Below are 25,060 nucleotides of genomic sequence, written 5' to 3' on the forward strand. Positions count from 1 at the left end.
TGCTGATTAGAAGAATTTATGCTTTAAAGTATTCAGGTTCACTCTTTTATCCTAGATTTTAATTTCAGTGGGAAAAACTAAAAGCCTGTTTATGTGACAAATGATTGTGCTGCTCGTTTCTAATTCGTGCAAAGCAGTTTGTTTGAAAGCAGCAACTTTGTGCTTCTCTGAGGCTGCGTGCCAATTTTAAAAAGTGGTTCTGTTTGCAGCTCCTGTTATCATGTGCCAATTTTTCATTTTTTTGGCACAAACAATCTCACAAAATAATAATTCCCTGTAAGGTTTCTGTTCACTTTGCCAAGTTGACACCTCCAGGAAAACATCTCCTGTTTGGATCAAACATCCAACAACGCCAACAGTTCAAGTCAGGCCAGTCCACTTTGTTGTCATGCTTTGAGACACAATTAAAGCAGGATTTCCTCACATTTTTTCAATCAGTCTGGCAAGAAAATAAATGAGTTTAAGGGCCAAGCTGCCATATGACGGCTTGAAAACTGGTACATTAATATTGGGAGTGAACTGATGACATTTCAATTCATTCATTTTGTTAAATGAACAGCGCTGTTGTGTCTCTGAAGGTGAGGTGCGCTGCTGTCTTTGCCTTGGGCACGTTTGTGGGCAACTCTGCCGAGAGGACGGACCACTCGACCACCATCGACCACAACGTGGCCATGATGCTGGCTCAACTCATCAATGACGGCAGCCCTGTGGTCCGAAAGGTATCGTGGCTGCTGAATGTTGGAATTGGACAAAGAGATTTTTACTGTATTTTATTCACTGAACCAAAAATGTTTTCTTCAGTCCTTCAGTTTAGATTTGATTTTGATACAGCAGCAGAAGAAGTGAGATGGGGTTTCTTTCTGGTTAAAATCCACCTGTAAAACATCACCGTCCTTTAGTTATAAACATTTTTTTTTCTACAGGACAATGATAGATGAGAGGATTAAAAAAGTAAAATGCTTTGCATTGGCTCACACAAGTCTAGAAGGCCTTCCTTTTTTTAATGACGTCAGTGATTTGTGGTTGTAAAAGTGTGAACTCAATTAAATCAACAGAGTATTGTATTAACTGCTTTCAGGTTAAAGTCATAATCACATGGACTAAATGGAATTCTCCCTTGTGTGCTGACAGGAGCTTGTTGTCGCACTCAGTCACCTGGTGGTTCAGTATGAGAGCAACTTCTGCACAGTGGCCCTCCAGTTTATCGAGGAAGAGAAGAACTATACGGTCCAGTCACCAGCCAACACTGCAGGTAGTCGACTTCACTTTTAGAACTGTCTCCACAGCAAGCTTGTTGAATGACCGTGTGTCATGCCTCAAGTTCTCCCTGTGATGCAACATTAAGTACACGTCCCGCTGTGTTTTCCTCCAGAGCAGGGCAACCAGACCCCAGTGAGGGACAGCCCGGCCATCCCTCGCCTGCGATCAGTCAACTCCTACACCAACATCCGAGCTGTAAACACCGCCCGCAACCTCAACAAGAGCCTCCAGAACCTCAACCTCAATGAAGAAGGTGAGATGGCACTCCGATGAACGTCGTGTCCCAGTGTTCTGCATTGAGATCAAAAGTTGGCCTGTGATTCATCAATGTGCGATGGTGGCACCGGCCATGATTAAAATTTCTTCTTGTGTTGTGAGTCTTGTGTTGCGTCAACAGCCAGCAGGGTAGTGAAAGAGGTTTTCATGCAATTGGCAGCCGCAGAGTGACCTGGCTTGCAACACTTGAACCCGACAAGTCTGCAGCGAGTCACCGCTGGTTGCATGAATGGCTGACGTCAGAACCACACCAGGGCTGTGTCTCAATTCAGGTTCTGCACCCTTGAGACCGAGTGTCCTCCGTCTGAAGGAAGCGTTCTTAGACTTCCCAGCCTAGAAGGACGGACCAAACCCCGCCTCCCCGGTAACCACTCGGGACGGTCTAGCCTTCGGTGTATTTCCTCGTTTCGTCACCGCCGTTCCCTCCGGCTGGCCAACCCCGGAAGTGACGTTTTTATAGTATCAAGCTAACCATTGGTTCGCCATCTAACGATGGCGTTGGATGATCAAATAAATAAAATCCTATGTTAAAAACTGGATACTTTATGTGAAACTTCAATATTTAGATTTATATGTCGTGTCTTAACCAGTACATGCCGCTAATTTCAGCTGACTTCCCAGGATCCCATGATGCTTTGCAGCTGCACGCAAAGCATCATGGGATACCCAAGTGCGCGAAGGATAGTGCGGTGCATCCTTGGAATCGGCTAAAACTAGTGCGTATTTCCGAGGGTGCATTTTGAGCGTCCTAAGCACCCTCGGGAATTGGGACAAGCCTTCGCGCAGTGCTATGACGCAACTTCCTTCCAAAATGCGCACTTCAAGGGCGCAGAACCTGAATTGAGACACAGCCCAGTTCTCATTGAGAGAGGCTGGGAAATGTGGCTGAGTCACCCTGAGCTGTCCATGGTGCTGAACCAGTGCTGGGTTAAAACTGAGCGCTGTCATCGGTGCTGAAGTAGTGGTGAGATTTCATTCAGCTCTGTCCGTGGTGCTGGAGCGGTGCAGGGTTTCTGCTCAGCGCTGTCCGTGGTGCTGAAACAGTGCAGCGCTTGCACTCTGCGCTATCCGTGGTGCTGAACGAGCAGGCTCAGCATTAGCTGCAGCCTTTTGGCCTTTGACTTCTTCCCCCGACAGGAAGATGCATAATATCGCATAACAGTTACATTTTGCACTTAACTAATCTGGCTTTTCCAGTTGTATGAAACAATCAATGCAGGAAATGGCACCGGACAGAACTTCTCCAAACTTGCCTTTTGCACATCCCCTTTGATGTTCTGCTAGAGAATTAGACGCAGATTAAAAATCTTGTTTGATTATTTTTCTTTTTCTTAATAAAGATATTATAACATAACAAAGTTAAGTCTTTAATTTTGTCCTTTTTTTGTTTGTAATGTTGTCTTCTCCCTCTCTTTTGCTTAGCTTTTTAAGTTCAAGTTAAGAATCTCTAAAACAACACAAAAAAGCATGAAACAGAATCAGCCTGTTATTTCACTTACTTCACTGACTGCTCCGTGGTTTTGCTCGTCACACTGAGTAATGAACTCAGAACCATTTAGTCCTTGTTCCTGGTGCATGCTTGCTGCACTGCGGTTTGTCATCCGTAAGTGCAAACCAGTCCATTCTCAAGCAATCTACACTTCCACATTTTTATTTGCCGTTGGTGGAGAGGGATGGCGCTCGCAGTCTTTGTGAGTGAGAATAATGTTCAGTGGCGATGAGAACGATGCAGGAGATGACTGAGCCCGACAGCCAGAACAAAGAGTTGAACAGCCTCCAACTTTAACAGCTTCTCATAAGCATCACATCTTTATGGCTGCTGATTTGGCTTTTCGCATTTTTTGTTGTCGTTTTTTTTTTTTTTTTTTTTTTTTTTTGCGGGGTTGGGGTGTTGCAATGATCATAAAGAAAATACACTTATGTGGCATTTATTCGCCGGCCAAAGTGCTTTTTGAGAGCCTCTCCTTGCTCCCCTTCAGCTCACATTATGTTTACGACGCTCACTGTCTTGATAATTCCCGGGTGGCTCGAAGTCACTCACTGCTTGTGCATTTGCTTCCGTGCAGGTGCACCAGCGGCCTTCTCCCCGGGTAACTTGAGCACCAGCAGCAGTGCCAGCAGCACCCTGGGGAGCCCGGACAATGACGAGTACATCTTGTCCTTCGAGACCATTGACAAGATGCGACGGGTGTCGTCCTATTCTTCGCTCAACTCGCTCATAGGTATGTTCAGGTTCATCTCTCTGATTTGCACTCTGATGTCATGGTCACCTTTGCGTTTGATGCCATGATCTGTCAGGTTTCTATAGGTTGCGTTAAAAAACAGTTGCTAGTTGGTTTATAGTTGCTTTATTAAGATCCACAGAAAAAGTGACCCTAAGTTTGAATCCTGCTGAATACTTTTTTATCTGTTAATGCAGTGGCAGCAGGGTTTTTTTTGTTTTTTTTTGTTTTGTTTTTTTATTAGAGCAAAACCAAACTAAACATCAGACTTATCATGAGGAGCAGCACTGAAGTGTTTTTTCTCTCTCTGTGGACAACGTGTTTTACTCTTGACTGGTTTTGGCAACAGTTTAGTTGAGCACGGCAGTGCATCGCTGGTAGCCGCAGGGAAAGCACATGCAGCTTATGTCCCCTCTGTCCAAACACTTTGTATGGGCTCTTTATTAGATGAAGACGTGAGCTAAATCTAAACCATTTAGCAAACTTTCCATCCAGTTTGATATATATACATATACATATATATATATATACATATATATATATATATATATATATATATATATATATATATATATATATATATATGTATATGCACACACACACACACAAATTCTGTTGTCAAAAAGATTCTGTTGAGTTCTGTTATTAAAAGAACGTTTTGTTGGGTGGTGTGGTTTCAGTCATCAGGTCATCCGTGGTTTTTCAGTAGAACCTTCTATTATACTCTTATGTATGTCATCTTAGGGTGGAAAACCCCTCAGAGGAGAGAGGTGACAGAGGGAAGCCCTCAGTCCAGAAATAGATGCAAGGTCCAGTGCCTAAAGGAGGCTTTGAAAGTGCTTTTCCTGGTTAACACTGAGCTCAAAGTGAAGGAAAATATTTAAGCGTGTGTGTGTGTGAGACCCATCAGCTCTCCAGCACCCCCTCAGATAAGGGCAGAACAGGGGACTCCTCTTCTTGAGGTATTTTCACTCTTCCCTGACCTGTACTTGACTGACACATTGAAAAATGTGATGTTTGGAATGAGACAAACCTGATGACATTAAATCTGACTTTCGGTAAAACAGACCCAGGCCCTGTTATGAAACCTCTTTTGTTTAATTTGTTCCTTCAATGAGACTCACCTCGCTGTCAGTGCACCAGCTCCGTTAACCTCTGCTCGGTTTCCTCTCAGTCCTTTGTTGAAGTGAGTCGACTTCTTTTAAGAGTGTGAGTTGCACACACTTTCTATTTTCATCCCACACATTTAGCGTTCGCTTCTTCTTCAAAAAAGTGAAGCTTATTGTAACTTCCACATGGTTAGAAGGGGATAAAAAGAACCTGGCTGGAGGTGTCGACACTGACCGCAGCAAGTCTAAATAGGGAAGGTTCACATTCATCAGTATTATATTATATTATATTATATACTATCATATCATATCATATATCATATTATATTGTGTATTGTATTGTTTTGGCAGGCATCATATCAAAGATATCCTGTATGTTACGCTTTAATTTGATACTTTTGCTTCCATCATCCTTTTATTATATTTCATTTATTTATTTACTTATTTTGCTGAGGTTCTGCTGCTAGACACTGAAAAAAGGACGGCTGGGACAATGAATACATTCTATTGGACTATTAGATATTGCAAATTTCCCCAATGTGGCATAAATAAAGGGCTCCTTCTTCTTCTCCTTCTTCTTCTTCTTCTACAAGTATAAATTTGAGAATTTCTCCTGAAGATCAACAAAGTAAATACATTTACATCATCTACATTTTCCCTAGTTGTCAATGTGCGTGTTGTCTCCTGCCTGCACTGGTGTAACTCTTGACTCGTCATTCAGTTTTTTTCTGCTGTTTATTCATTTGCTCTTGTCTGTTGTGCTCGGTGTTTGAAGTCACACTCCTGAGTCCCTGGGGCTCTGTTTCCTTTTTTTTGTTGCCTGAAAGATGTGTCACCTAGGTACAAAGCGACGCACCCTATCGGCGCTATCGCATCACCACGTTACCATGCGTAAACAAACCCAGGCGAAATGCAGAGAACGCAAAGAAAGAGAACGCTGGTTTGCACATTTCAGTTGAGTTTAGAGCAAAGTGAATAAGTGTGATAGATGCAAAAAAGCAGCAGTTGCAGAATACTGATTGCATGTAACCAGCGCAGTACCAACGCTGTGTGGGAGTCGGGGCACAGCACCGCTAGTGCTTTATTGATTTAAACTCATACGTTCATTCTTCTTCTTTTTTTTTGCTTCTGTTGGTGCCCTGGCACAATAATTTGTACAAATCCTCTTCTTGCATCTTCTGAGGCACTCCTACGTCTCTCCGAGGGACGTGTTGTTGAAGAAAACAAAATTTGTTAGACGGACCGATTTGTCATCTTCCTCAGTGTATTCTTTTTTTGCCATTTAAAATGCGTTTTTATCCTCAGACCCTCTGTGCGACTCACCTGAAGACGCCTCACAAACATGGTGAGACGTCGAATGGTCCCCTGTTTTCTGCAGGCTCGCCGTCTCATTTTAAATTTTAAATTGGAGTCACTCTGTGCTTACAGAGTGCTGGAGGTGCGTCCTTTCTTCATTTGTTACAGTTCATTTATTAACTTCTCTCAAGCAACAATATTAAAACAGCCGCTGGAAGACGAGGTATGACATCAGGTCCAGAGTTCCGTGTTCCATTCTCTAATATTTCTTCAGATGGTGATTGAGCAGTAAAATCGACCATATCATCCTGTTGTGAGTGTGCAGGTTTAGATTTTTGTTGTTGTTGTACAGTGAGACCCAGACAAATCACACCATTCAACAGCAAGTTTGGGACTTCATTAGTCAGGTCATTTTGTTTGTTTTTTGGGTTTTCTGGTTTTTTGCAACCACATGCGTCAGTATAGCGTAATTCCACCTTAAAGGACGTCACAGCTTTCTCCAGCTATTCAAAAAAAACCTGAGAAAACCTGAGGGTCAGGACAGATCAGAGGCCATCGATTCGTCCCCTGGGAGTCGCCGGCAAAACATTTGCCTTGGTTCGGCTGATGACATAAACACAGTCACGGAGAAGCCTGACGGAGGCGTCACAGGTAACATTTCAGTTCCGGTGGTGGCATTTTCTGCTCGGCCACATCAAGGCCTTCGCTTCCTGAACCTTTCGCCACCTTGTTTGAGGCTGTCTACCATTTAAAGAGCATTTCATACATATTTAGCTCTGGTCTTTCTTTGGGAAATACTCTGAATTACACCTTAAACACACCTCACAGCCTCTCCTTCTCTTTTTTTGTACGACTCGGAACATCAAATTCTGGTCCGTGTAAAGTCAACTGCCAGTGCAGAGGAGGCCATAAAAATGGTGATGCAGTGGTTCATTTAACCAAATAATCAAGCTCCCCCGCTACTGTACATCCATTTGCAACTCTGAGCACGGCCAGTGTCACGTCGGGACACGTTGGGTTCTGGAGCCGCGTTCGGGTTCGCTGAGTGATGATGGCCATCTCCTCCTCCGCCGCTGTGGGTGGACGGCAGCGGCGGCTGTTGGGGGGGCAATGGAGGAAGAGACGTATTTCACGCTGATCAGCCTCGCTGTTTACCAGCACCGCGCTGGCTAGCCGCCGTCGCTAATCATATCCCGCCCCTCTGGCCGAACCTTAATCACCCCCCTTACCCCTCCCTCCCTCCCGTCCTCGCTCGCCCCTGTGCTGCACTTGCTCCTCCTTCAACGCCTCTCTCTCCTCTGTGCTTTGGTTTGTGCCGTCCCTCTCTTCTGCTTCTCTTCTTCTGACCTTTTTACGCGGCGCACAGGTTGCTTCTAAAGCAAAGGCTTGCCCCATGCCAGATTTTTTTATTTTTATTTATTGTCCGCTTGGTTTACTTTCTTCTAGCCTCCACAGCCTGTGTCTCATCCTCCCACTCCATCTCCTCCTCTCCTTGCTCCGCAGATTGAATCATGGGCCGATTAAAACCTTGTTGGCACCATTTAGAGAGAGATGCTACTTGTGAGAGGGTCCCGGCCTTCTGTCACTGGCATTTCTCCATAGTTTATGCTGTGTGCCTCATGGAAAAGTAAGAGAAAGGTCAGGGGAACGGCACAGAGACGGCGCTTGAAGGAAACTTTTAAAGGTCCCATTCTAAAAAAAAAATGAACAAAGCAAAAAACATTTCTTACATTAATGTGTCCCCATAGCAACAACCCAAAAATGCATCGTTTCCTTCTTTTGTTTGCTCCGTTTTTTATTTTCTGAGAAGTGTAGATTTATTTTTTTCAAGACACAGCTGTGGCAGCCATTGGCTCTTTGTGATGTCACAAAGGGTGCTGCGGTCAGTGTCGGCCCCTCCAGCCAGGTTCTTTTTATCCCCTTCTAACCATGTGGAAGTTACAATAAGCTTCACTTTTTTGAAGAAGAAGCGAACTCTAAATATGCACTTTATTTTGAGTTTGTTTTGGATAATTAGTCCTGTGAGGCTGCAGCACCAGAGGTGTGGGATGAAAATGGAAAGTGTGTGCAACTCGCGCTCTTAAAAGAAGTCGACTGAAGGCTGAAGTGCAGTGGTGCTGTGCTAATCTAAACAGAATACACTCTGAACCCGGCGCACGGTGAGGCCTTCCTGGTTTCCGGAAACAAACCGACGAGATGGCAGAAGAGTTGAAACATTTTAGCACGACCATCAGTGAAAATGAGATGTCATCAAGGTCTCATTTTTCAGCCATGATGTCGAAAATTAGACGCTCTTCTACCGGAATTAGATTAGATGTACTTTATTGAACCCAAATTGGGAACCTGCAGTGTTGCAGCACTAAAAACAATAAATAAAATAAAATGATAAAATAAACTATAGTGTAATTACAAGAAACATTTCAAATCTATATACAAATAACAAGAGCAGATGTATAAAGACAGTCACTGTACAGAGGCTGGGATAAGCAAGGTTTTAGAAACCATGAGTGCAATATTTGTCCAAAAAAAAGTCCAGAAAATTATCTGTCACAAAATAAAGAACATAATACTGAAATAAAGAACATGATAGGGAAAAAATAAAGAACATAATACAGCAGGAGGGGTGTCACTCATTGATATTCATGCCGGCAGCGATCAGCAACAATGACAGAAGCAGCAGCTGCCTGAACTGTGTGTGTGTGTGTGCGTGTGCGTGCATGCCTGTGTGTGTGTTGATTAATGATGTGCATTACCTGACACTGGAGGTCATTTTCCCTCTGTCATCTCAACACACCCAACAACTGTAGGAGGGGAAAATGAGCAGTGGCAACACGATGCTTATGAGATGTATAGTGCAACAGCACTTAGCCGTTGGCTCGTGTTAATCTCATCGTCTCACTCCGTTAATGAACTCGGACGGGGAGTGTCCAGGGTCGCGCCACGCTGAGACGAATGCAGCCGCGGGACCAAGCGCACCTGTGCTTACCATTCTTTCTTTCTTTCTTTCTTTCTTTCTTTCTTTCTTTCTTTCGTTCTTTTTCCAGGCGTGTCCTTCAACAGCGTTTACACTCAGATCTGGAGGGTCCTGCTTCACCTTGCTGCCGACCCGTTTCCCGAGGTGTCCGACCTCGCCATGAAGGTCCTCAACAGCATAGCGTACAAGGTACGTCGTTTCTCTGCACAGCTGTGCACCTTTCTATGGAGGAGCAGAACTGTAGACCCCTTCAGTGGCATTTTATCAGTGATCCGTAATCTTTTATTCCCTACTGCTGAAGGGTAAAGCTGGTGCATCTTTATGAGTACCCAAAACTAACTGCAGCTCTCGTTAAGACATTTTCAGGTGGAGGTCAACCAATTTGTTTGTGAAACAGGTAATAGGTTTGTTATCATTTCTGACCTCCTTGTTTTAAAAATAAATGAATAAATGACCATTTACCACATGTTAAGAAGTAAAACTGACTACATGTGCGCGCGCACACACGCGCCACCCTCCCACCAGCTTTTCCCTCTTCCAAAAAGCCATTACTTCTGTGCAAATGCAATTAAGGGCCAATGACTCCCTCAGGCCTGGCGGAGGTGACAAAGTGGCTGCTGTTAGTTAAGAAGCTGTAATAAGAACCGCGGTCCACCACCCGTCCAGGCCCTCTGGCTAAATTTCAGATGGCTTTCTTCCACCGGCACCAGCAGTCACACAACTTACCACATAAAACCAAAGCTGAATCCGTTCAGTGGGATTCCCAGTAGAGACTTTTCATCTGCTCGTCCCGAGCTCCTCTCAGGCCCTGTTCAAACCTTAAACCTCTGTGGATTTGCAAATTTCAGGTTGGCTTCTTTGTCAGCAGCATCGGGTATAAACTATAGCACTGAACACATTAAAACACTGATCTAGTAACAGTTTTTTTTTTGTTTGTTTGTTTGTTTGTTTTGCCTGTTGCACCTGCCTCGTTACAGCTTTTTGGGCAAACTAGATTTTAGGCTATAGTCAGACTTTACTGAGGACCCAGTGATTCGCAGAAATCTTTAAACGCCCCATTTTTATTCAAATGAAGTTATCAGAATCGGAACCACCGCGTCTTTTGTCTGCCAGGGAATCTATTAACAGGACATTAACAAGGAGTTCACCAGTGTCAACGTAGCCTAAGCAGGAATCCAGCTCCTCTAATTAGCAATCCAAATGTCAAATGTTATTGATTTGTAACAAAGTGAACGAGGTCGGCAGCTAATTAAAATCTGTTTGCCTCCCAGATGATAAAAGCATAAAATGATTATTTAATGGGCCACCTTTTGCATGGCGGCACAGAGTTTGTGTCTGCTTCTTTTTCTCTTTGCTCAGGACTCCAGAACAGTTTGAACGTATGCACAAAGTCTGTAAGTACTGTTGCCAAAACAGATTTGTACTCCTTCCGGTGCAATCTTTAAAATGAATTGCCCGGCGTAACTGGGACGGGAGCACAGACCAGGAAGAGAGGAAGAAACGGGCTGGAACAAAATGCCCCAACCGAACCAGGCATTATTGTATTGTAGAAATACAAACCACAAACTTTATTATTTTTAAACTGTGCACTATTAGATCAAATTAAACAAACATAAAACCACACAAAATAAATTTAAAGTTTATGAATATGAAATGAAAATTTGATAGATTTTTTACCCACTCACGGACAGACATTTTCACTTTATTGGGCTGGTGGATCAAATAATGTGTAATGGGATTCTTATTTTCAGTTTTTTTTACAAATGGGGAAATATTTATTTTTACAGAAAATAAATCTGTTTATATGTATAAAATGTTACACTCATTAATATTAGAAAATGGTCTCAGTGATCCAATGTTGATTCGTCAGGTAAATGCATCTGTTACGTAACCTGAGTGCGCCCTGACACAGACATCAAGAAAGAACAACCACAACAAACAGGGAGGAGAAAGCTTGTGATAATTTACACGGGCGTGTGGGGCGGCTGGAAGGAGTCAAATTATTCAACTGCGGGACCCGCGGCTCGTCCAAAAGCCACCAAGGCACCATTTGTCTCGGCTCCTTTGTGGATCTACCGGCATGTGCGATTTGATAAAGTTTTGTGACTGGCCGAAACATACCGAAATACCGTTGTGTACCGAACCAAACAAAGCGTAAGTAACTAAGTAGCTCTTTTCGACCAGAATCAGTTGGACTGTCCTCACTTGTCCTCAAGGCTTTTTAAAGCTTTGAGGACAGAAAATGAAGAAAGGAATTAAGGAAATAAAAATATTTGAATACATTTACAGGTCACAGCCAGACCCGAACTATTGCTGTTGCAGAAAACTGAAGATATTCATGAGTTTGCGACGTCCTGCTTGGCCTGATGCAGCAGAAATCTTCACACTAATGACGCTCTTCTTCACCAGCAGCACGTTTCCGGGCTCCATTAGTCCAACATCTCTTCTCCCTTCCTCTTACCTTTTTGTCATGTCATCTTCATATATCACAGCTACCAGTTAATAATTGAACAGGAACACAGAGGGGTTTTCTGCTCCGCTAACGTGCCCGTAACCCAGCGCCGCCCTCCCTAATGGCGCAGACCGCGTTTCATGCGCCCGTTCCTTTGGCTCACTTGACTCTCTTTCCAGCCAATTAATGTCAGAGGAAGTGAGTGCAAGTGTGTCGACAAAGGATGCAACCGAAAAGGCCGGCCCTGGAGATTAGCGCCGTTTCTGCTAATATTGAACTTTTGCATAACTTAGTTTTTGGAAGACTTGTAAAGAGATGATGGGGTGCGTCCGCCTCGCGGCAACCTGATGTTTGTTTATCGCACGCACATACTGAGCAAATCGTTAAATAATCCATGAACACGGTTGCGCAATCCAGCCATTGATGAGCGTGCAATTTTTCATCCTCCTCCCCACCATCGGGTAACAAGAACTCACTTCTTAGGCTAGAAACTCCTCTTTAATGAGCTCCAGAATGATTAATGTCACAGTCTCGGGCTCAGATTTTCATAATAAATGTTTGCCTTTGCCTTATTTATCTTCACACTTGCAAACCCTGCCATCCATCATCCTCCTAAAGGCTCAAGGTGTGATATTTTAAGAGACCCATTGGCATGAAATGCGATGAATGAAATGAATATGTATGTTTTTAGTCACATGAAGCCGCTACAATAGTCAGCTGCTCTGTTTTCATTCTCAATAATTCATATTTGCATTAGGAATGGGCGCACTGTTTGCCATATTGCGGCAGAGCGTGGATCTGCTCCGGCTCGCGCTGTTTTATTCTGACATCACAGCTGGTTTAAGAAAGAGGTGAAGTCAAGTGAGGCATATTTCTGATTACAGTGAATTATGCCTCACACCCACGTGCACGGCTATCAACAGAAGTCCTACATTCCGCCCTTTAAACTGCCCCTGGAAAATGAACACGTCCATTTTTCTTTTTTTTCCCCCTGTCTCTTTCTCATCATATCGATTGTGCGCCTGAGCCGAAAAGCTACTTAGATTAGCGGCTGAGCTATTTCCATAATAACCCTTTCAGCTGGTCTTGCTGCTGTGTTTTTGTTTCATTTCCAATTACGTCTTAATGAGAAGCAAACAGCTAACCCGACTAACTGATGTCTTCCCCTCTGTTGCAAGCGCACTGGATGTGGGTGTAAACTTTGCAATGAAAATTTTTCTCTCGACCACTCCGTCTCACACTTGCGCACACTTTCACAGCCACAGTTTTGTAATTAGCATAGAAATCAAATTGAAGGCAGGCCCAGGTAGTGAAATGTGTTTGCCTGAGTTAACTAGATTTACAAGTTTTGTTTTGTTTCCCCCCCAACCCCGCTCCAACCAGCAAAGTAAACAGCAACCCCTCTATTCATCAGCAATGTTTTGCCCCTGTTGTCTTTATTAAGTTTGCCCCTCCCGCGTGAGCAGCCATTAGACAACTCACAATGAAGAGGTAATATCGCCCGCTCTGCACTAATGAGATAAAGCCGTGTGAATGCGCAACGCCTCGTGAACGCTCACCGTGGAGCGGACGTCCAGGATTTAGGTGCAGCATCTAATTCTGGTTCTGTATGCTGCTTGATTAAACCAACAAATGACCCGCCGCTCTTGTGTCGGCAGGCGACGATGAACGCTCGGCCGCAGCGAATTCTGGATTCTGGATCTCTCACCCAGTCGGCCCCGGCCAGCCCCACAAGCAAGGGCACACACATCCACCAGGCAGGGTGAGTGCAAAACACACACACACACACACACACACAAACACACACACACACACAGCACCCGGCTGCACGGGGACAAAGTCATTATGGTGGAACTGCGAAAGAGCAGCTTGTTGTCTTCGGGCTCCCTGGGGTAGTTTCATTTCATCAGCGGTGGAAGGAAAACTTCACTTGTGGATGTTGACTTCTCAGAAAAGCTGTCGTCTCTGTTACAAGTTCTTTTGTCTTTTTTTTTTTTTTTTTTTTTTTTTGTATTTCTGATGACTGGCAGTGGAATGACCGCAGTGTGCTTGATCAGAGTATAATATAAAGTCAGTGTTGTCATGCCTCCAAAAGACTTGGCACGCCAGATGCATTTTAAAAGAGCCCGTAGAATAGATGGTGCTTGGACACGACTATTTTGATTGTCAACTGGTCAGCGGTTATAGATTACAACGATTGGCTATTCAGATAATGAATTGAATGATTAAACAAGATATTCTTTACAAATATTGCAGCTGACCTTTTTTTTATCCTGTTGAGGGTGAAATGCTCCCAGACTTTAGACTTTATTTTCGCTGCTCAGCTCCCAAAAAAAATCGTATTTCTCCCCCACACCATGAAGAACAGGTGCGATGACGTAACCAACAAACAGTTGACAGTTAATTTAGTGATTACTCATCCAAGGCCAATTTTTTCATCGATTTTTGACGGCCACGTTGACTAATCGTTGCAGCCCTACTTTGGAGTGTCCGTCATATTCTCGTGAACCAATCAGATTCCTTGTTGACAACTAGGATGATGTAGCTTGAGGCATCCTATTGGCTATCAGCTAAGCGTCAAGTGTCTTGAATCTCTTGGAATTCTGAGTGCACACACACTTTTATACACACTACAGGGTTTATTTCCTTTGCCACCTGTTGTGTCCGCAATAAAGAAACACGGCTAAATTCCTCCTTGATGTTCTCTATCTCCCACCCCTGCAGCGGCTCTCCTCCAATGCCCAGCACCAGCAGCTCCAGCCTGACCAACGACGTGCCTAAGCCGGCCGCCAGAGAGCCGCCGAGCACGCGGCCTCCTTACACCCCCACCCTCGGGGGGCAGGCGCCCCACTCGCACCAGTTCCCTCGCACTCGCAAGATGTTTGACAAGGGCCCCGAGCAGGTGCGGCACACGGGGGCACCGTGGGTTTCCTTCTAATGTGGGAGATGTAACTGGTGAATTCATGGCCAGCGAGCTCATCAGATTCAAGTGGAAAACTCTGGTTGGCTCGCTGGCTGATAGTTAGCTTCAGTGTTTATCAACACCAAAAAATATTGTTTTTAGTCCGTTCAACAATTTTGCATAATTATGTTGGTAATTGCACAAAATGTCAAGATGCCGATGTAATTTTCCCCACATTGTTTTACAAGCTTTATTGGCCATATACTATACTGTCCTTTTTATTGTGACATATTCCATATTTTTCGTGTGTTTCTATTACTGTCACGATACTGGATTTCAGACTTCGATACTTGATATTTGATATGTCTGTACTATGGAATAGTCATATTGAACCGTTTTTACTTTTCAATATCGATATTTAATCGATGTATTAATATTTTTGACAACACTAGTTTTTTTTATTGTTATTAGTTTTGTATCTTAATGCCGCTTTTCAATGACAGTTGCACAGGTTGCATCTAAATATAACTTTAATGGTTAAGACTTGGAGTCTGCAGCTTCGTGGTCAAAGTGCTTGTGCTTTCAGCTTCCGTGTCTTGACTATTTGGCTGTTTTGGTTGGCAGGCTGGTGAGGATGGCGACGAGCCGGGCGGACACAGGAACTACATCTGCCCCGCCCTCCAGACTGGCCTGTGCGACTGGAGCGCCAAGTATTTTGCTCAGCCTGTCATGAAGGTAGCGACCCAACCCAGCCTCACTTTTTGGTTCTTTTGTCTGTCCTGCCTGTGTGAGTCACATGTCAGGCCATTTGTCCTTTGTGTGCTGCTGTTGCTGTTTTATCAGTGAGCCAATAGGTTGGGCGTCCGAGGGTGAACACAACGAAGTTTTGCTCGTAGAGTTTTTGCTCTAATAAAACACTCCATCCATGTATTTTTTTAAGTCAAGGGTAAAAAAGAGCAAATCCATACTTCTGTGTTAATATTTTATAGGCAATGCTTTATTAATAATCCTCCGCAAAAGTTAAAAAAAAAAATCACCGAGACACGTAAGGACACGAGCACTGTCATGGAATGAATTTTTAAAGCAAATATATTTATATGGATGTACGGCAGAGGAGGGACCTGCAAGAGTGTCTGATGTCTGCTGACGGTTGCTAATCCATCACAGTGACGTTTAAAGAATAAAATAAGCCTTTTTTTCAGATATAGATTTTTTCCTCTCATCCGTGCACTGACATGGTGTCCATGTTTGTGCTAAGATCTGTTTGACCAGATAAAAGAAACTGTGTCAGCACATTTGTCAAGGTTGAGAACATGGAGATGCCAAGAGCAGAAAAAATTGATAGTTTGGGTGGTCGTGGGGGAAGAACCCAATTTTAGAATTTCCTCTGAGTTTATTTATGTGGAGGAAACGAAACAGCTGATGCAGAAAGAGGGCCAAGGAACTTTTTTTTTTAACTTTCGTAAAATATTTATATCAGATAGACTCCTGCAGCAAATACGGAGTGGTGAGGAGATGGAGCATCCAGAAATGGTAAAAGTAAAAACTTGGAGCTGTTGGAGCGGCACCGAGAAGCAGGTCAAGGTAAAGAGGAGAGGAGGGAAACTGAAGTGTTGGAAATGTGTGTATAAAACAAGGAGTCGGGAGTGATCGGGAGGCGGGTCGCGGCGAATCAGAACTCTGTGTCAGCAAACTTTTGAGTGCTGCCATAAAACTGTTCTCCATTACAAAGTGTGCACTGTGCACATACGTTAGCATATCACTTTGTCAGCAGCACAACAGCAAACTGTGTATTTTGCGTTTGACACACTGTAAATACACACAAGGGTTGAAAGATGCAAGACAAATCACCTCAGGTGAGAGAAAAGGGTTTTCCAAAAAAAAGAAAAAATATTATAAAATATGAGCTACAGATGCAGGACTGACTGAACTAACCAAGCTGAAGTTGAAATCTTCATTGGTTCTACATCTGGTTCTACATCTGATCTGTTGCTAGTTGTTTGAATTCTGACTGGGCCAATCTTCTTTTGAGGAGAAAGAGTTGGGAGCTGTGGGCAGAGTTTTAACAAAAAGCTGATTGGTCTGTCGTTGACTGTGACAGAAAGAAGATTTATCCAATCATTTTCCCTTTTTTTATCGCTCATATTCTGAATGTGAAATCTTGCTCGTCTGTCTTGCCTATAGACATTGTTTCGGTCTTAATTGAACAGTGATTCCATTTGAAATAAGATTCCTGCACAGGGATGGACACGTGTGCAGACACCCAATCAAAATGTTGGAGATCAAGAAGTTGCCTCAGACGTCACCAGCGGCTGCTGCTAAAGAGATTAGCATCAATTTGACTGCAGCGACTACTTTCATCAGAACTGTACAACATTTTCACTTTCAAAGAAGTGCAAAGAACGGCACGGAGGGCTTTTGTCGCTGAATAAATTTCACTTTATTCCCGTCTGGCTTTCGCATTAAACACCACATCGCCTAAAAAAAAATCTGTCTAGCCCTCTTGAATGTGATGGAGGGTTTGGCCAATCACCTTGCTCTCCTTTCTAAACACTCTCTTAACCAGATGGATGTAAATCCAGGTAAGTCCAAAAGGATTTAGGAGATCTTCTCAGTGGCACGAGAGGTCACTCTTCTCCAGGCGGACGTGTAGATTATATCCCAGCAACATGTATTTGATAAACATAGCCGACAAAAATAGTTTAAATCCCTTTAAGTGGCTCATGATGCTGGCTGCCGGACTGTGATAAACAAGGCGTCCGTGGTTCTGAATACAAATCAGCACGGCAACATTCATGTTCATGGTGGACAGTTAAAAATCAGCCACAGCTTTGAGCTGCATCTTTATTTTTATTTATTTTGATGGAGGAATTCTTGCTCAGTTGCGGAAAAAAAAAAATTGCAGATGGCAACCAGAACTACTTATTTTATTATTTGGGAGAACAAGAACGTGTAGCTTTTCCTCTAAAATATTAAGGTTCACTCTGTGTTTGAACCCTTACAGTATCAAACTGAATGTTGTTTTTTTTTTTCCCCTTTGTTTGTTTTTTTTCTCCATCTCTGCACATTCACGAGAAATTGACAAATTCCGGGACTTGTCCTTCAATGCTTTCGTCACGAGCGCACTCATTCAACACTTTCAGCACCAACCTTGATCTCTTCCCTCAACCAGACAAAGAACTTTTGGCATCCTGAGGAGCTTTCTGGCACAAAGCCTCCCAGCTCAAGGCCCTGAAGAAGAACTTCTCCCAGTGCTGCGTTGACACTGATTTACATGGCGGCAGGGTCGGCTTTGCACACGTCTTGCGCGGCTCAGAGAGCAGTTTGACGAAATGCGGTAGAGCCGCTGAACGTCGGCATCACAGAGCATCTTTAATGTTCACCTGTCAGCGTGGAGAAGAGAAAGTGTCAGAAGAAACCCAAAAGCAAACCCCAAGCCTGAGTTCCTCCACACCTGCCAACGCTCAGCCCTTAAAACATTACATTTCTGGCCAGAGGTGTGTGTGTGTTGCTGATTTTCGCTGCCCTCTCGGACTCCAGCCGGACTCCAGGACTTCATAAATGAAGAATTTGTCAAGTAGGAAGAAACGACTGTTGTTGTTTGACTTAATTTAACCTCGAGTGTGTTGAGAGAGAATTTCCAATTTCTATCTATTCAGGTGTTTACACTGCTTTGTCTGGTCATGTATAGGCTTGCTGCCACTCATCCTCAGTGCACTTTCACTAATATATGTCCACTGTGTGAATGAAATCATAGCTTTTCCTCTATTAAATATACAGAAACACTCCATGCTGCACAAATATTTTTTTTTAAATTCATTTTCAATTCTTTTCAAACTCCCAGAGAATCATCCGGGAGCCAAACATTTCTCCAGCTCTCTGCTCACTCCGTTTCTCTCTCTGGCTTCCAGATCCCAGAAGAACACGACCTGGAGAGTCAGGTGAGGATGGAGCGGCAGTGGAGGTTTCTGAGAAACACTCGCGTGAGACGGCAGAGCAGAGCCTTCACACAGAGAGGTTGGTGACACCCGTCTCCCCCTTTTCATTTATTAACTTCTGCATTCCAGGGTCTCTCCGCTGAACCGCGAGAATAAACAGAGCCTGGAGTGCCCTTTTTTGACGCACAACTCATTTGCACATATATTAATCACATTTAAAGTGAACTAAAAATGTCAGATCCAAGTTTAAATCCCTCTGGTGTGACATGATTGGGGCAGATTTCATATCTAATGAAATTAAAGCCAACGGTCTGTGCCCAAACACGTTTGCGTGTGCAAAAAGCATTAACATGTGCGTGGAGAAAATGGAAATGGCATCCGGAGGAGCTCCAATCAACCAAAGGTGTTTAAAGGTGCTGGGGAAATAAAGAGAGAGTCAAGACGCCGTGTAATAATACAGTTTAGTTTTTTTTGTCACTTTGCACAGCCGTCTTGCAAAACCTCCAGCGTGGGAAAAACCTCAAAAACCACCACCAAAGAAGAACCGCGGAGCGACTCAAAGCTCTGGCCGCTTTCACTGAAGTGGTTTGTGGTTTATCGGTATTGTTTGGTCTGAAGGCAACCACGTTTTAACATTAAAACAAGCGCAAAGAGCGACGCTGACGCCTGTGTGCGAGGGCAGGTTGCCACTGTGGAACGACAGCATGACGTCGCAACGTCTGTGCTGTGGTGGGAATTGAAGCCAGAGGTAGCGGCTAACCTTTAGCCAGCAGCTACTGCTAGTGGTGAGGTCAAGGAGGTCGAAGGAAAAAAGTGCGCTGTATGCTGGCTTGCTGTGAGTAATCGCGACCGCTGGCTCTGCCTGTTCCATGGAGTTGCAAGAAGAAGAAACAACTCATGACGTCCACACAGTTTTTTCCACCTGCTGCACTTCCCTCACCAGACTTTCCCTCGCGAGCAGAACAGAAGTCAGACAAAAATGAAAAATGCTGCAGACCTGCAGATTCCACATATCCTCCCCTGCTATGACTTTAGTTTGGTCTCTTGTCGAACCTCAACAGCAGCAGCAGCACCTTGATTTTGAGGGAGACAGACCACCGTGCGCAACCAATCGCAAGTCGGCGTCCTCCCCCGCACTGTTAAAGGTCAGGCAGGGTTGAGCTGGGAGAGCGTGCACGGCCCTCAGTGCTCGCCGAGCACCACCATCCCTCTCCTGCCTGGTGGCTGCTGTGCAAGTTAGCAACTCGCTGCTCCACACCAAGGAACACTTCTTTCTTTTCCTCTCTTCTTCCGTCTCTTTATGTTTTGTTCCTTTTTGTTAATTTCTCCTTTTTTTTTACACATTGCAACTTCCGCGGTCACAGGAACATCATTTCATGGGCGTCAAGTCGAGCGCTGACGTTCTGTCACATGTGGGACGCCAGGTGTAAACGGATCACAGCTGGAACAGACGGGCCGAGGTGACGGCAGACAGTTGATTAGGAGCCAATCGATGGCGGGGGAAGGGTAGCTCTATGATTCACAGGACTCTCTCCCTTATCCCCCTCACACACACACACACACACACACACACACACACATTCAATGCTCAGCCTGCCGGCAGTCTCCTCAATTGCAGTCAAAGAGAATAGCTAACACCTCCGACGTCATCGATACTCTCTCTCTGAAACACGCACAGCGAGAGTCACGAGGCGATTGGCGTCAGAGCCCCGACTCACGCACATGCCTCCCCCCTCATCCAATCCCCCTCCTCGTGTTTCTCTCCCTTTTATTTTATTTTTTTTTTTGAATGAAAGGAGTTGTAGGGCTGCCCTCATTCAGTCCGTTTCACCCCCAGAGAGAGAGGAGAGGGGTGGAAGAGGAGGAATTAGAGGATATGGAGTGGGAGAGAGAGGAGGAGTAGGAGAGTAGGATGAAGAGGAGGAATAGGAGGAATAGAAGGAGGAGGAGGAGGAGAGTAGGATGAAGAGGAGGAATAGGAGGAACAGGAAGAGGAGGAATAGAAGGAGGAGGAGGAATAGAAGGAGGAGGAGGAGAGTAGGATGAAGAGGAGGAATAGGAGGAACAGGAAGAGGAGGACTAGAAGGAGGAGGTCCTCCTCCGGGATGAAGAGAAGCAATAAGAGGATGAAGAGGAGGAAGAGGTGGATGGCATAAAGCAGTGAGGATGACCTGGTATGAAGGAGGAGTTGGGATCAAAGGGAAATGATGCAGGAAGGTTTTGTTTTTTTAACACACGACGTCACCTGACTCATCACACCCCCCGCTGATCAGTTTGCCATCGAGTCGGCCATCACTCTGAGCGCACGGATCCTTACGTCCCTCCCTCTCTCCCTCACTCCATCCCTCCCACTTTATTCGGCCGCCTTTGTGATAATTTGCAATAGATTTTTTTTTTTTTTTTTTTATCTCAATCTCGTTGCGTTTCTCCATCACACCGCCTTCTCAGGGAGCGTGTGCAGGTAGCCAAGGACGGGCCATATGTGTTGTTGCCATGACGACGAGACACAGCCAAGGTGGCGGCGGGGTCGTGCAAACGCGCTGGACGCCGAAATGTGCGCGGAAAAAAGTTGACTGAAGCCGCTGCCGTGCGCCGCCATATGTTCCGCTTCTTGTTTTTCCGCTGCTGCTGCTCCACTGTGGTCCCAGTGGTCCTGCACCCCCTCACACACACACACACACACACACACACACACACACACACACACACACACACACACACACACACACACATACATTCCGTTCTCCCACCTTCAGTCGTTCAGACGCTCTTTTCTTTTACAGGCCATTGTTTCTCCCTCTCTCTCTCTTTCTCTCCCTCGCTCTCTCTCCCTCTCTCTCTCACATTCTCTGTTCTGCCCTATTTACAGATGTTCAGGTCCTTTTTCTTCCCCGCAGCTATTATCAAAGTTGCGTCTAAATTTAGCGAATGCGTTTTGTCACAACAAACTCTCTGCGTTGCCATGAATTAGCGCTCTTTAATCAAAGGCGTCTGCAAAAGTAGAACTGGGCTCCAGTGGCTCCAGTCTCGCAGCATCGCACAACAAATCATCCAGAAAACTTTATAGATCTGGAAAGAAGCAGTGTCTTTAGCCCTCTGTTTACAACCCTGAGCAAAAAAAATGCGGGGGACAACAACAGGGTGGCTGGAGGTGTTTGATGGGCGGGGCAGCAGTGCCCTTAGTGACATCACAGAGAGAACTAGGTCATATTAGCAGAGATGCATGCGCTTCCTTAAACATGAAGCAGGCAGAATAAGTGAAAGAAGGTCAGTTTTCATTGTGACTGGCCAGAGGCGTATATTCATACATCATTAGGGAACATCCCCACAGTGACTTTTGCAGAACGTGGGACCTTTAAATGCGCTGAAATGTGGTTTGAAAGGGTTTCTGCCAGCGATGTGGGCCATGGTCCTGCTGTCTCACTTGGTCTTCTTGCATTAAGCAGATGGCCACCACACAAAAAACAAGGACTAATAAAAAAATTTGGCTGCAAAATCTTATTTAAAAGATTTAAAAGACACTGTTTTTTATGTTTCAGGCCTATAAACCATGTTGAGTCACCCCTGATGCACTGGAGTCAGAAATGTGGTGGTTCAACCGTGGCTGTTCTGAAATAAAAAATGCTGGAAAAAAGTTCAGAAGTTGTAACTCAGTGACGGACTTCAGCAGGAACCAAACATGCTTTTATTGCTGTTTTTGATTAAATTCTCAACATTTTTTTTGTACCTCTTTACAGGCATTTCCCGTCTGGATGATCAAATATTCATCAACCGAAACCCCGGAGTTCCGTCCGTAGTCAAGTTCCACCCCTTCAACACCTGCATCGCCGTAGCCGACAAGGACAGCATCTGGTGGGAGAGCGCAGACACCTCGTCGCACACGTCCAAATCCCGAGAATGTCACGTTTACGGCAACTATATATATTTTTTTAACCCCCGTAGCTTCTGGGACTGGGAGAAGGGCGAGAGGCTGGACTACTTCTACAACGGAAACCCCCGTTACACCCGCATCACGGCCATGGAGTACCTCAACGGCCACGACTGCTCTTTACTGCTCACCGCAACAGGTCAGACACGCACGGATAACATGTCGTGATGATGATTTATTTTTTTGTTTTATTTTATTTTTATTTATTTATTTCGAACATGTAAACAACAATATTAAAAAAGACAAAATAAACAGGAAAAAAGTCAAGCAAACAACGAAAGAAACAGCCATGCTTCTCAGGAAGAAGTACAAACTTATCCAGTCCTACCTCTTGGCTCAAATATATTCATCAGTTTAAGGCTAAGTTAATAGGATATCAGAAAAATATATCAGAAAAACAGAAACTATAATAAATAATGAAAGCTATAATAAATAAATGATGATGAAGAAGCCGTGAAAGCAAATCAATTTTTTTTTTTTTTCAAGAGTTTCGTTCAAATGTTCTCAGCAGCCCACACTGAAAAAAAAAAAAAACACAAATTGCAACGAGAGCCATTTGTAGCAACAGCAGCAGCCAGGCTTCAACACTTGACTCTTCCACCCACAAACACTCGCAAAGAACTCGCATTCATCATCATCATCATCATCTTCATTCAATAGCACAACAAAGCAATTAGCCTCCGTTGCTTTGTCTTCACAACCCGGAGACCCTGCAGCCACCACCCTGCTGTGCACGCACACGCACACACACACACACAGATTTATGAAGTTTATACGAACAATAAATGTTTTACTCGGCCTGAACTAAGAGCCCAGGATTAATGGATTGAAATTGTGGCCCGTCACGATGTACCGCGCACGTTTTCTTGTCCATCCGTCACGCTGCAAAGGTTGTCAGCGCCGATATTAGTTCCCAGAAATATATATGTACGGCACAAAAAAAAAAGTAAAAGGCTGAATGTAAATCAAGTGGAGAGTTTTATGGGATGTTAAAGCTCCCTCATAAGAGTGCATGAAGTGTTTTATGCAAGGCTCAGCGTCTTAGCCTAGCGTCTCTGGGCTCGCAGAGCCGCTGCTCACCGAGCCAACACTTTCAAGCAAAGAGCCTTTTAAGAGGCGGCTCTAACTTTTTTGCATCCATTTGCCTGCAAGTGTGTTGTGTCAAGCACCGCATGTTGTTGTTGTTTTCTGAACGAGTTGATTTCAGTCTATTTTTGATTTTTTACGCAGTTCAAAACTTCCAAATCGGTTAGAAATGCCAAGTGATGCGAGGCTCCCTTGTCCTCTCCATCTCCTCTGATCAGAAATGGCAAAATGAAAATAGACAATTTCAAGTTCAACCGGGAACTATTGTCTGCCCCCTTGTGGTGTACTGAAGTAGAGCTCCTGAACTCTTAACTCCGCTAGGACGAACCAAAAACTGATGTAAATCAGAATAAGTTACCCGCAACTCTAGTTGCCATCTTTCTACTTGGTCCTTCTCATTCAGACGTTCAGATGGTTTTGATGCAAATAGTAGGAGCTCACATCCCATAATCGAGCCAGATGTGCCACTGGAATGAACTAACTGCACCGCTGTGCCATCTGATGGCGACTGCGCAGACGTATAATATTTTTTTTTGGTTTGCAGCTGCTTCTTCCACTCCAAAGCCCTGGAACCTCAGTCTGCGCTCCTCACTTTCTCACTCTTTCTCCCGCTCTGCTCCGCAGACGACGGAGCGCTGCGCATCTGGAAGAACTTTGCCGACCAGAAGAACCCGGAGATGGTGACGGCGTGGCAGGGCCTGTCCGACATGCTGCCCACCACCAGAGGTCAGCCTCCCACCAGCGCTCACAGTAAAGACCAACGCTCTCTTTTACTTCCTGCCGTGCCGTCATCCTCCCCTCTCTGACAGTCAGTCAATCCCTGTGGTGTCACCCCACCGTTCACTCCATCCCAGTCACACCTCCACACATACGCACCTGCTGGGGCAGGAGTCCCACACTTTTTCCCCTGTCCTGGTGTTTCCGTGAGACGTCCAGTTTGGAGACGTCGAAGTTGATATTTTTCTTTTGAAGTATTTTTCTAGGTTTGTGATTAATATTAAGTATTCAGGTAAAGTCGTTTATTGCATCGTTTCTCAACTTGTGCTGTTTTGATTGGGTCGCAACTTTGTGTGCAGTTTCCCAAGATTGAGATTTTAAAATATATATATTTATAGATAAAATGTTGGACATTTATTTTGCAGGGCACACAATTGAATAATTTCAATAATCTATTTACCAGAGATGTTAGAAAGTGGGCGAACATTTTTATTTTTCTAGAATAAATTTGAGTGCTGTATAATAAATCTGGGTCGCAACTTCATGATAAGGAAAAAAAATGTGAGTCCTCCTGAGACTCCACCAGTTGAGACCGGTTTAATGTGTCAAACTTTTTTTTTTTTCTTTAAGAAATTCATAGTCAACCAGCAAAGTCAAGAGTACACAGTGTAAGAAGCGCTCTGGACTCGGTAGACAATTGCTTTTATGACTCAAGTTAATGACCGGTTAAGCCTGCAAAACCCTCGAGAACCAGCTTATCAGCACGTTATTTCTACTTATTAAGTCTCATTAAAAATAAATAAAGCCTTTGAGTTAAGTTAACGTTCTGCTGGCTCGGCTCACCAATGCAGAAACACATCACGGTTTAATGGCATCCAAGTACACGCCTTAATTAATAAC

The 25,060-nt window shown here is 44.4% G+C and overlaps 1 protein-coding gene across 4 annotated transcripts in view; it reads left to right on the forward strand.

Moving 5' to 3' along the window:
- Positions 1–25,060, forward strand: part of rptor (regulatory associated protein of MTOR, complex 1) — a 122,192-nt gene that overhangs the window by 78,099 nt on the left and 19,033 nt on the right. For 2 of the 4 annotated variants that reach the window (XM_076036038.1, XM_076036053.1), the window contains exons 18-29: positions 579–719; positions 1,132–1,252; positions 1,373–1,513; positions 3,603–3,758; positions 9,208–9,326; positions 13,248–13,351; positions 14,314–14,491; positions 15,116–15,226; positions 18,403–18,508; positions 22,167–22,281; positions 22,372–22,496; positions 24,068–24,193. In XM_076036038.1, coding sequence (XP_075892153.1) covers positions 579–719; positions 1,132–1,252; positions 1,373–1,513; positions 3,603–3,758; positions 9,208–9,326; positions 13,248–13,351; positions 14,314–14,491; positions 15,116–15,226; positions 18,403–18,508; positions 22,167–22,281; positions 22,372–22,496; positions 24,068–24,193 — 1,543 coding nt within the window. The remainder of the gene's footprint in view (positions 1–578; positions 720–1,131; positions 1,253–1,372; positions 1,514–3,602; positions 3,759–9,207; positions 9,327–13,247; positions 13,352–14,313; positions 14,492–15,115; positions 15,227–18,402; positions 18,509–22,166; positions 22,282–22,371; positions 22,497–24,067; positions 24,194–25,060) is intronic. The other 2 variants (XM_076036047.1, XM_076036061.1) reach the window with 1 other exon arrangement.

This window comes from Nelusetta ayraudi, unplaced genomic scaffold (genome assembly GCF_046127955.1).
Source record: "Nelusetta ayraudi isolate G7.1 ecotype Tasmania unplaced genomic scaffold, CSIRO-AGI_Nayr_v1 ptg000004l, whole genome shotgun sequence".
In the NCBI taxonomy this organism is placed as follows: Eukaryota; Metazoa; Chordata; class Actinopteri; order Tetraodontiformes; family Monacanthidae; genus Nelusetta; species Nelusetta ayraudi.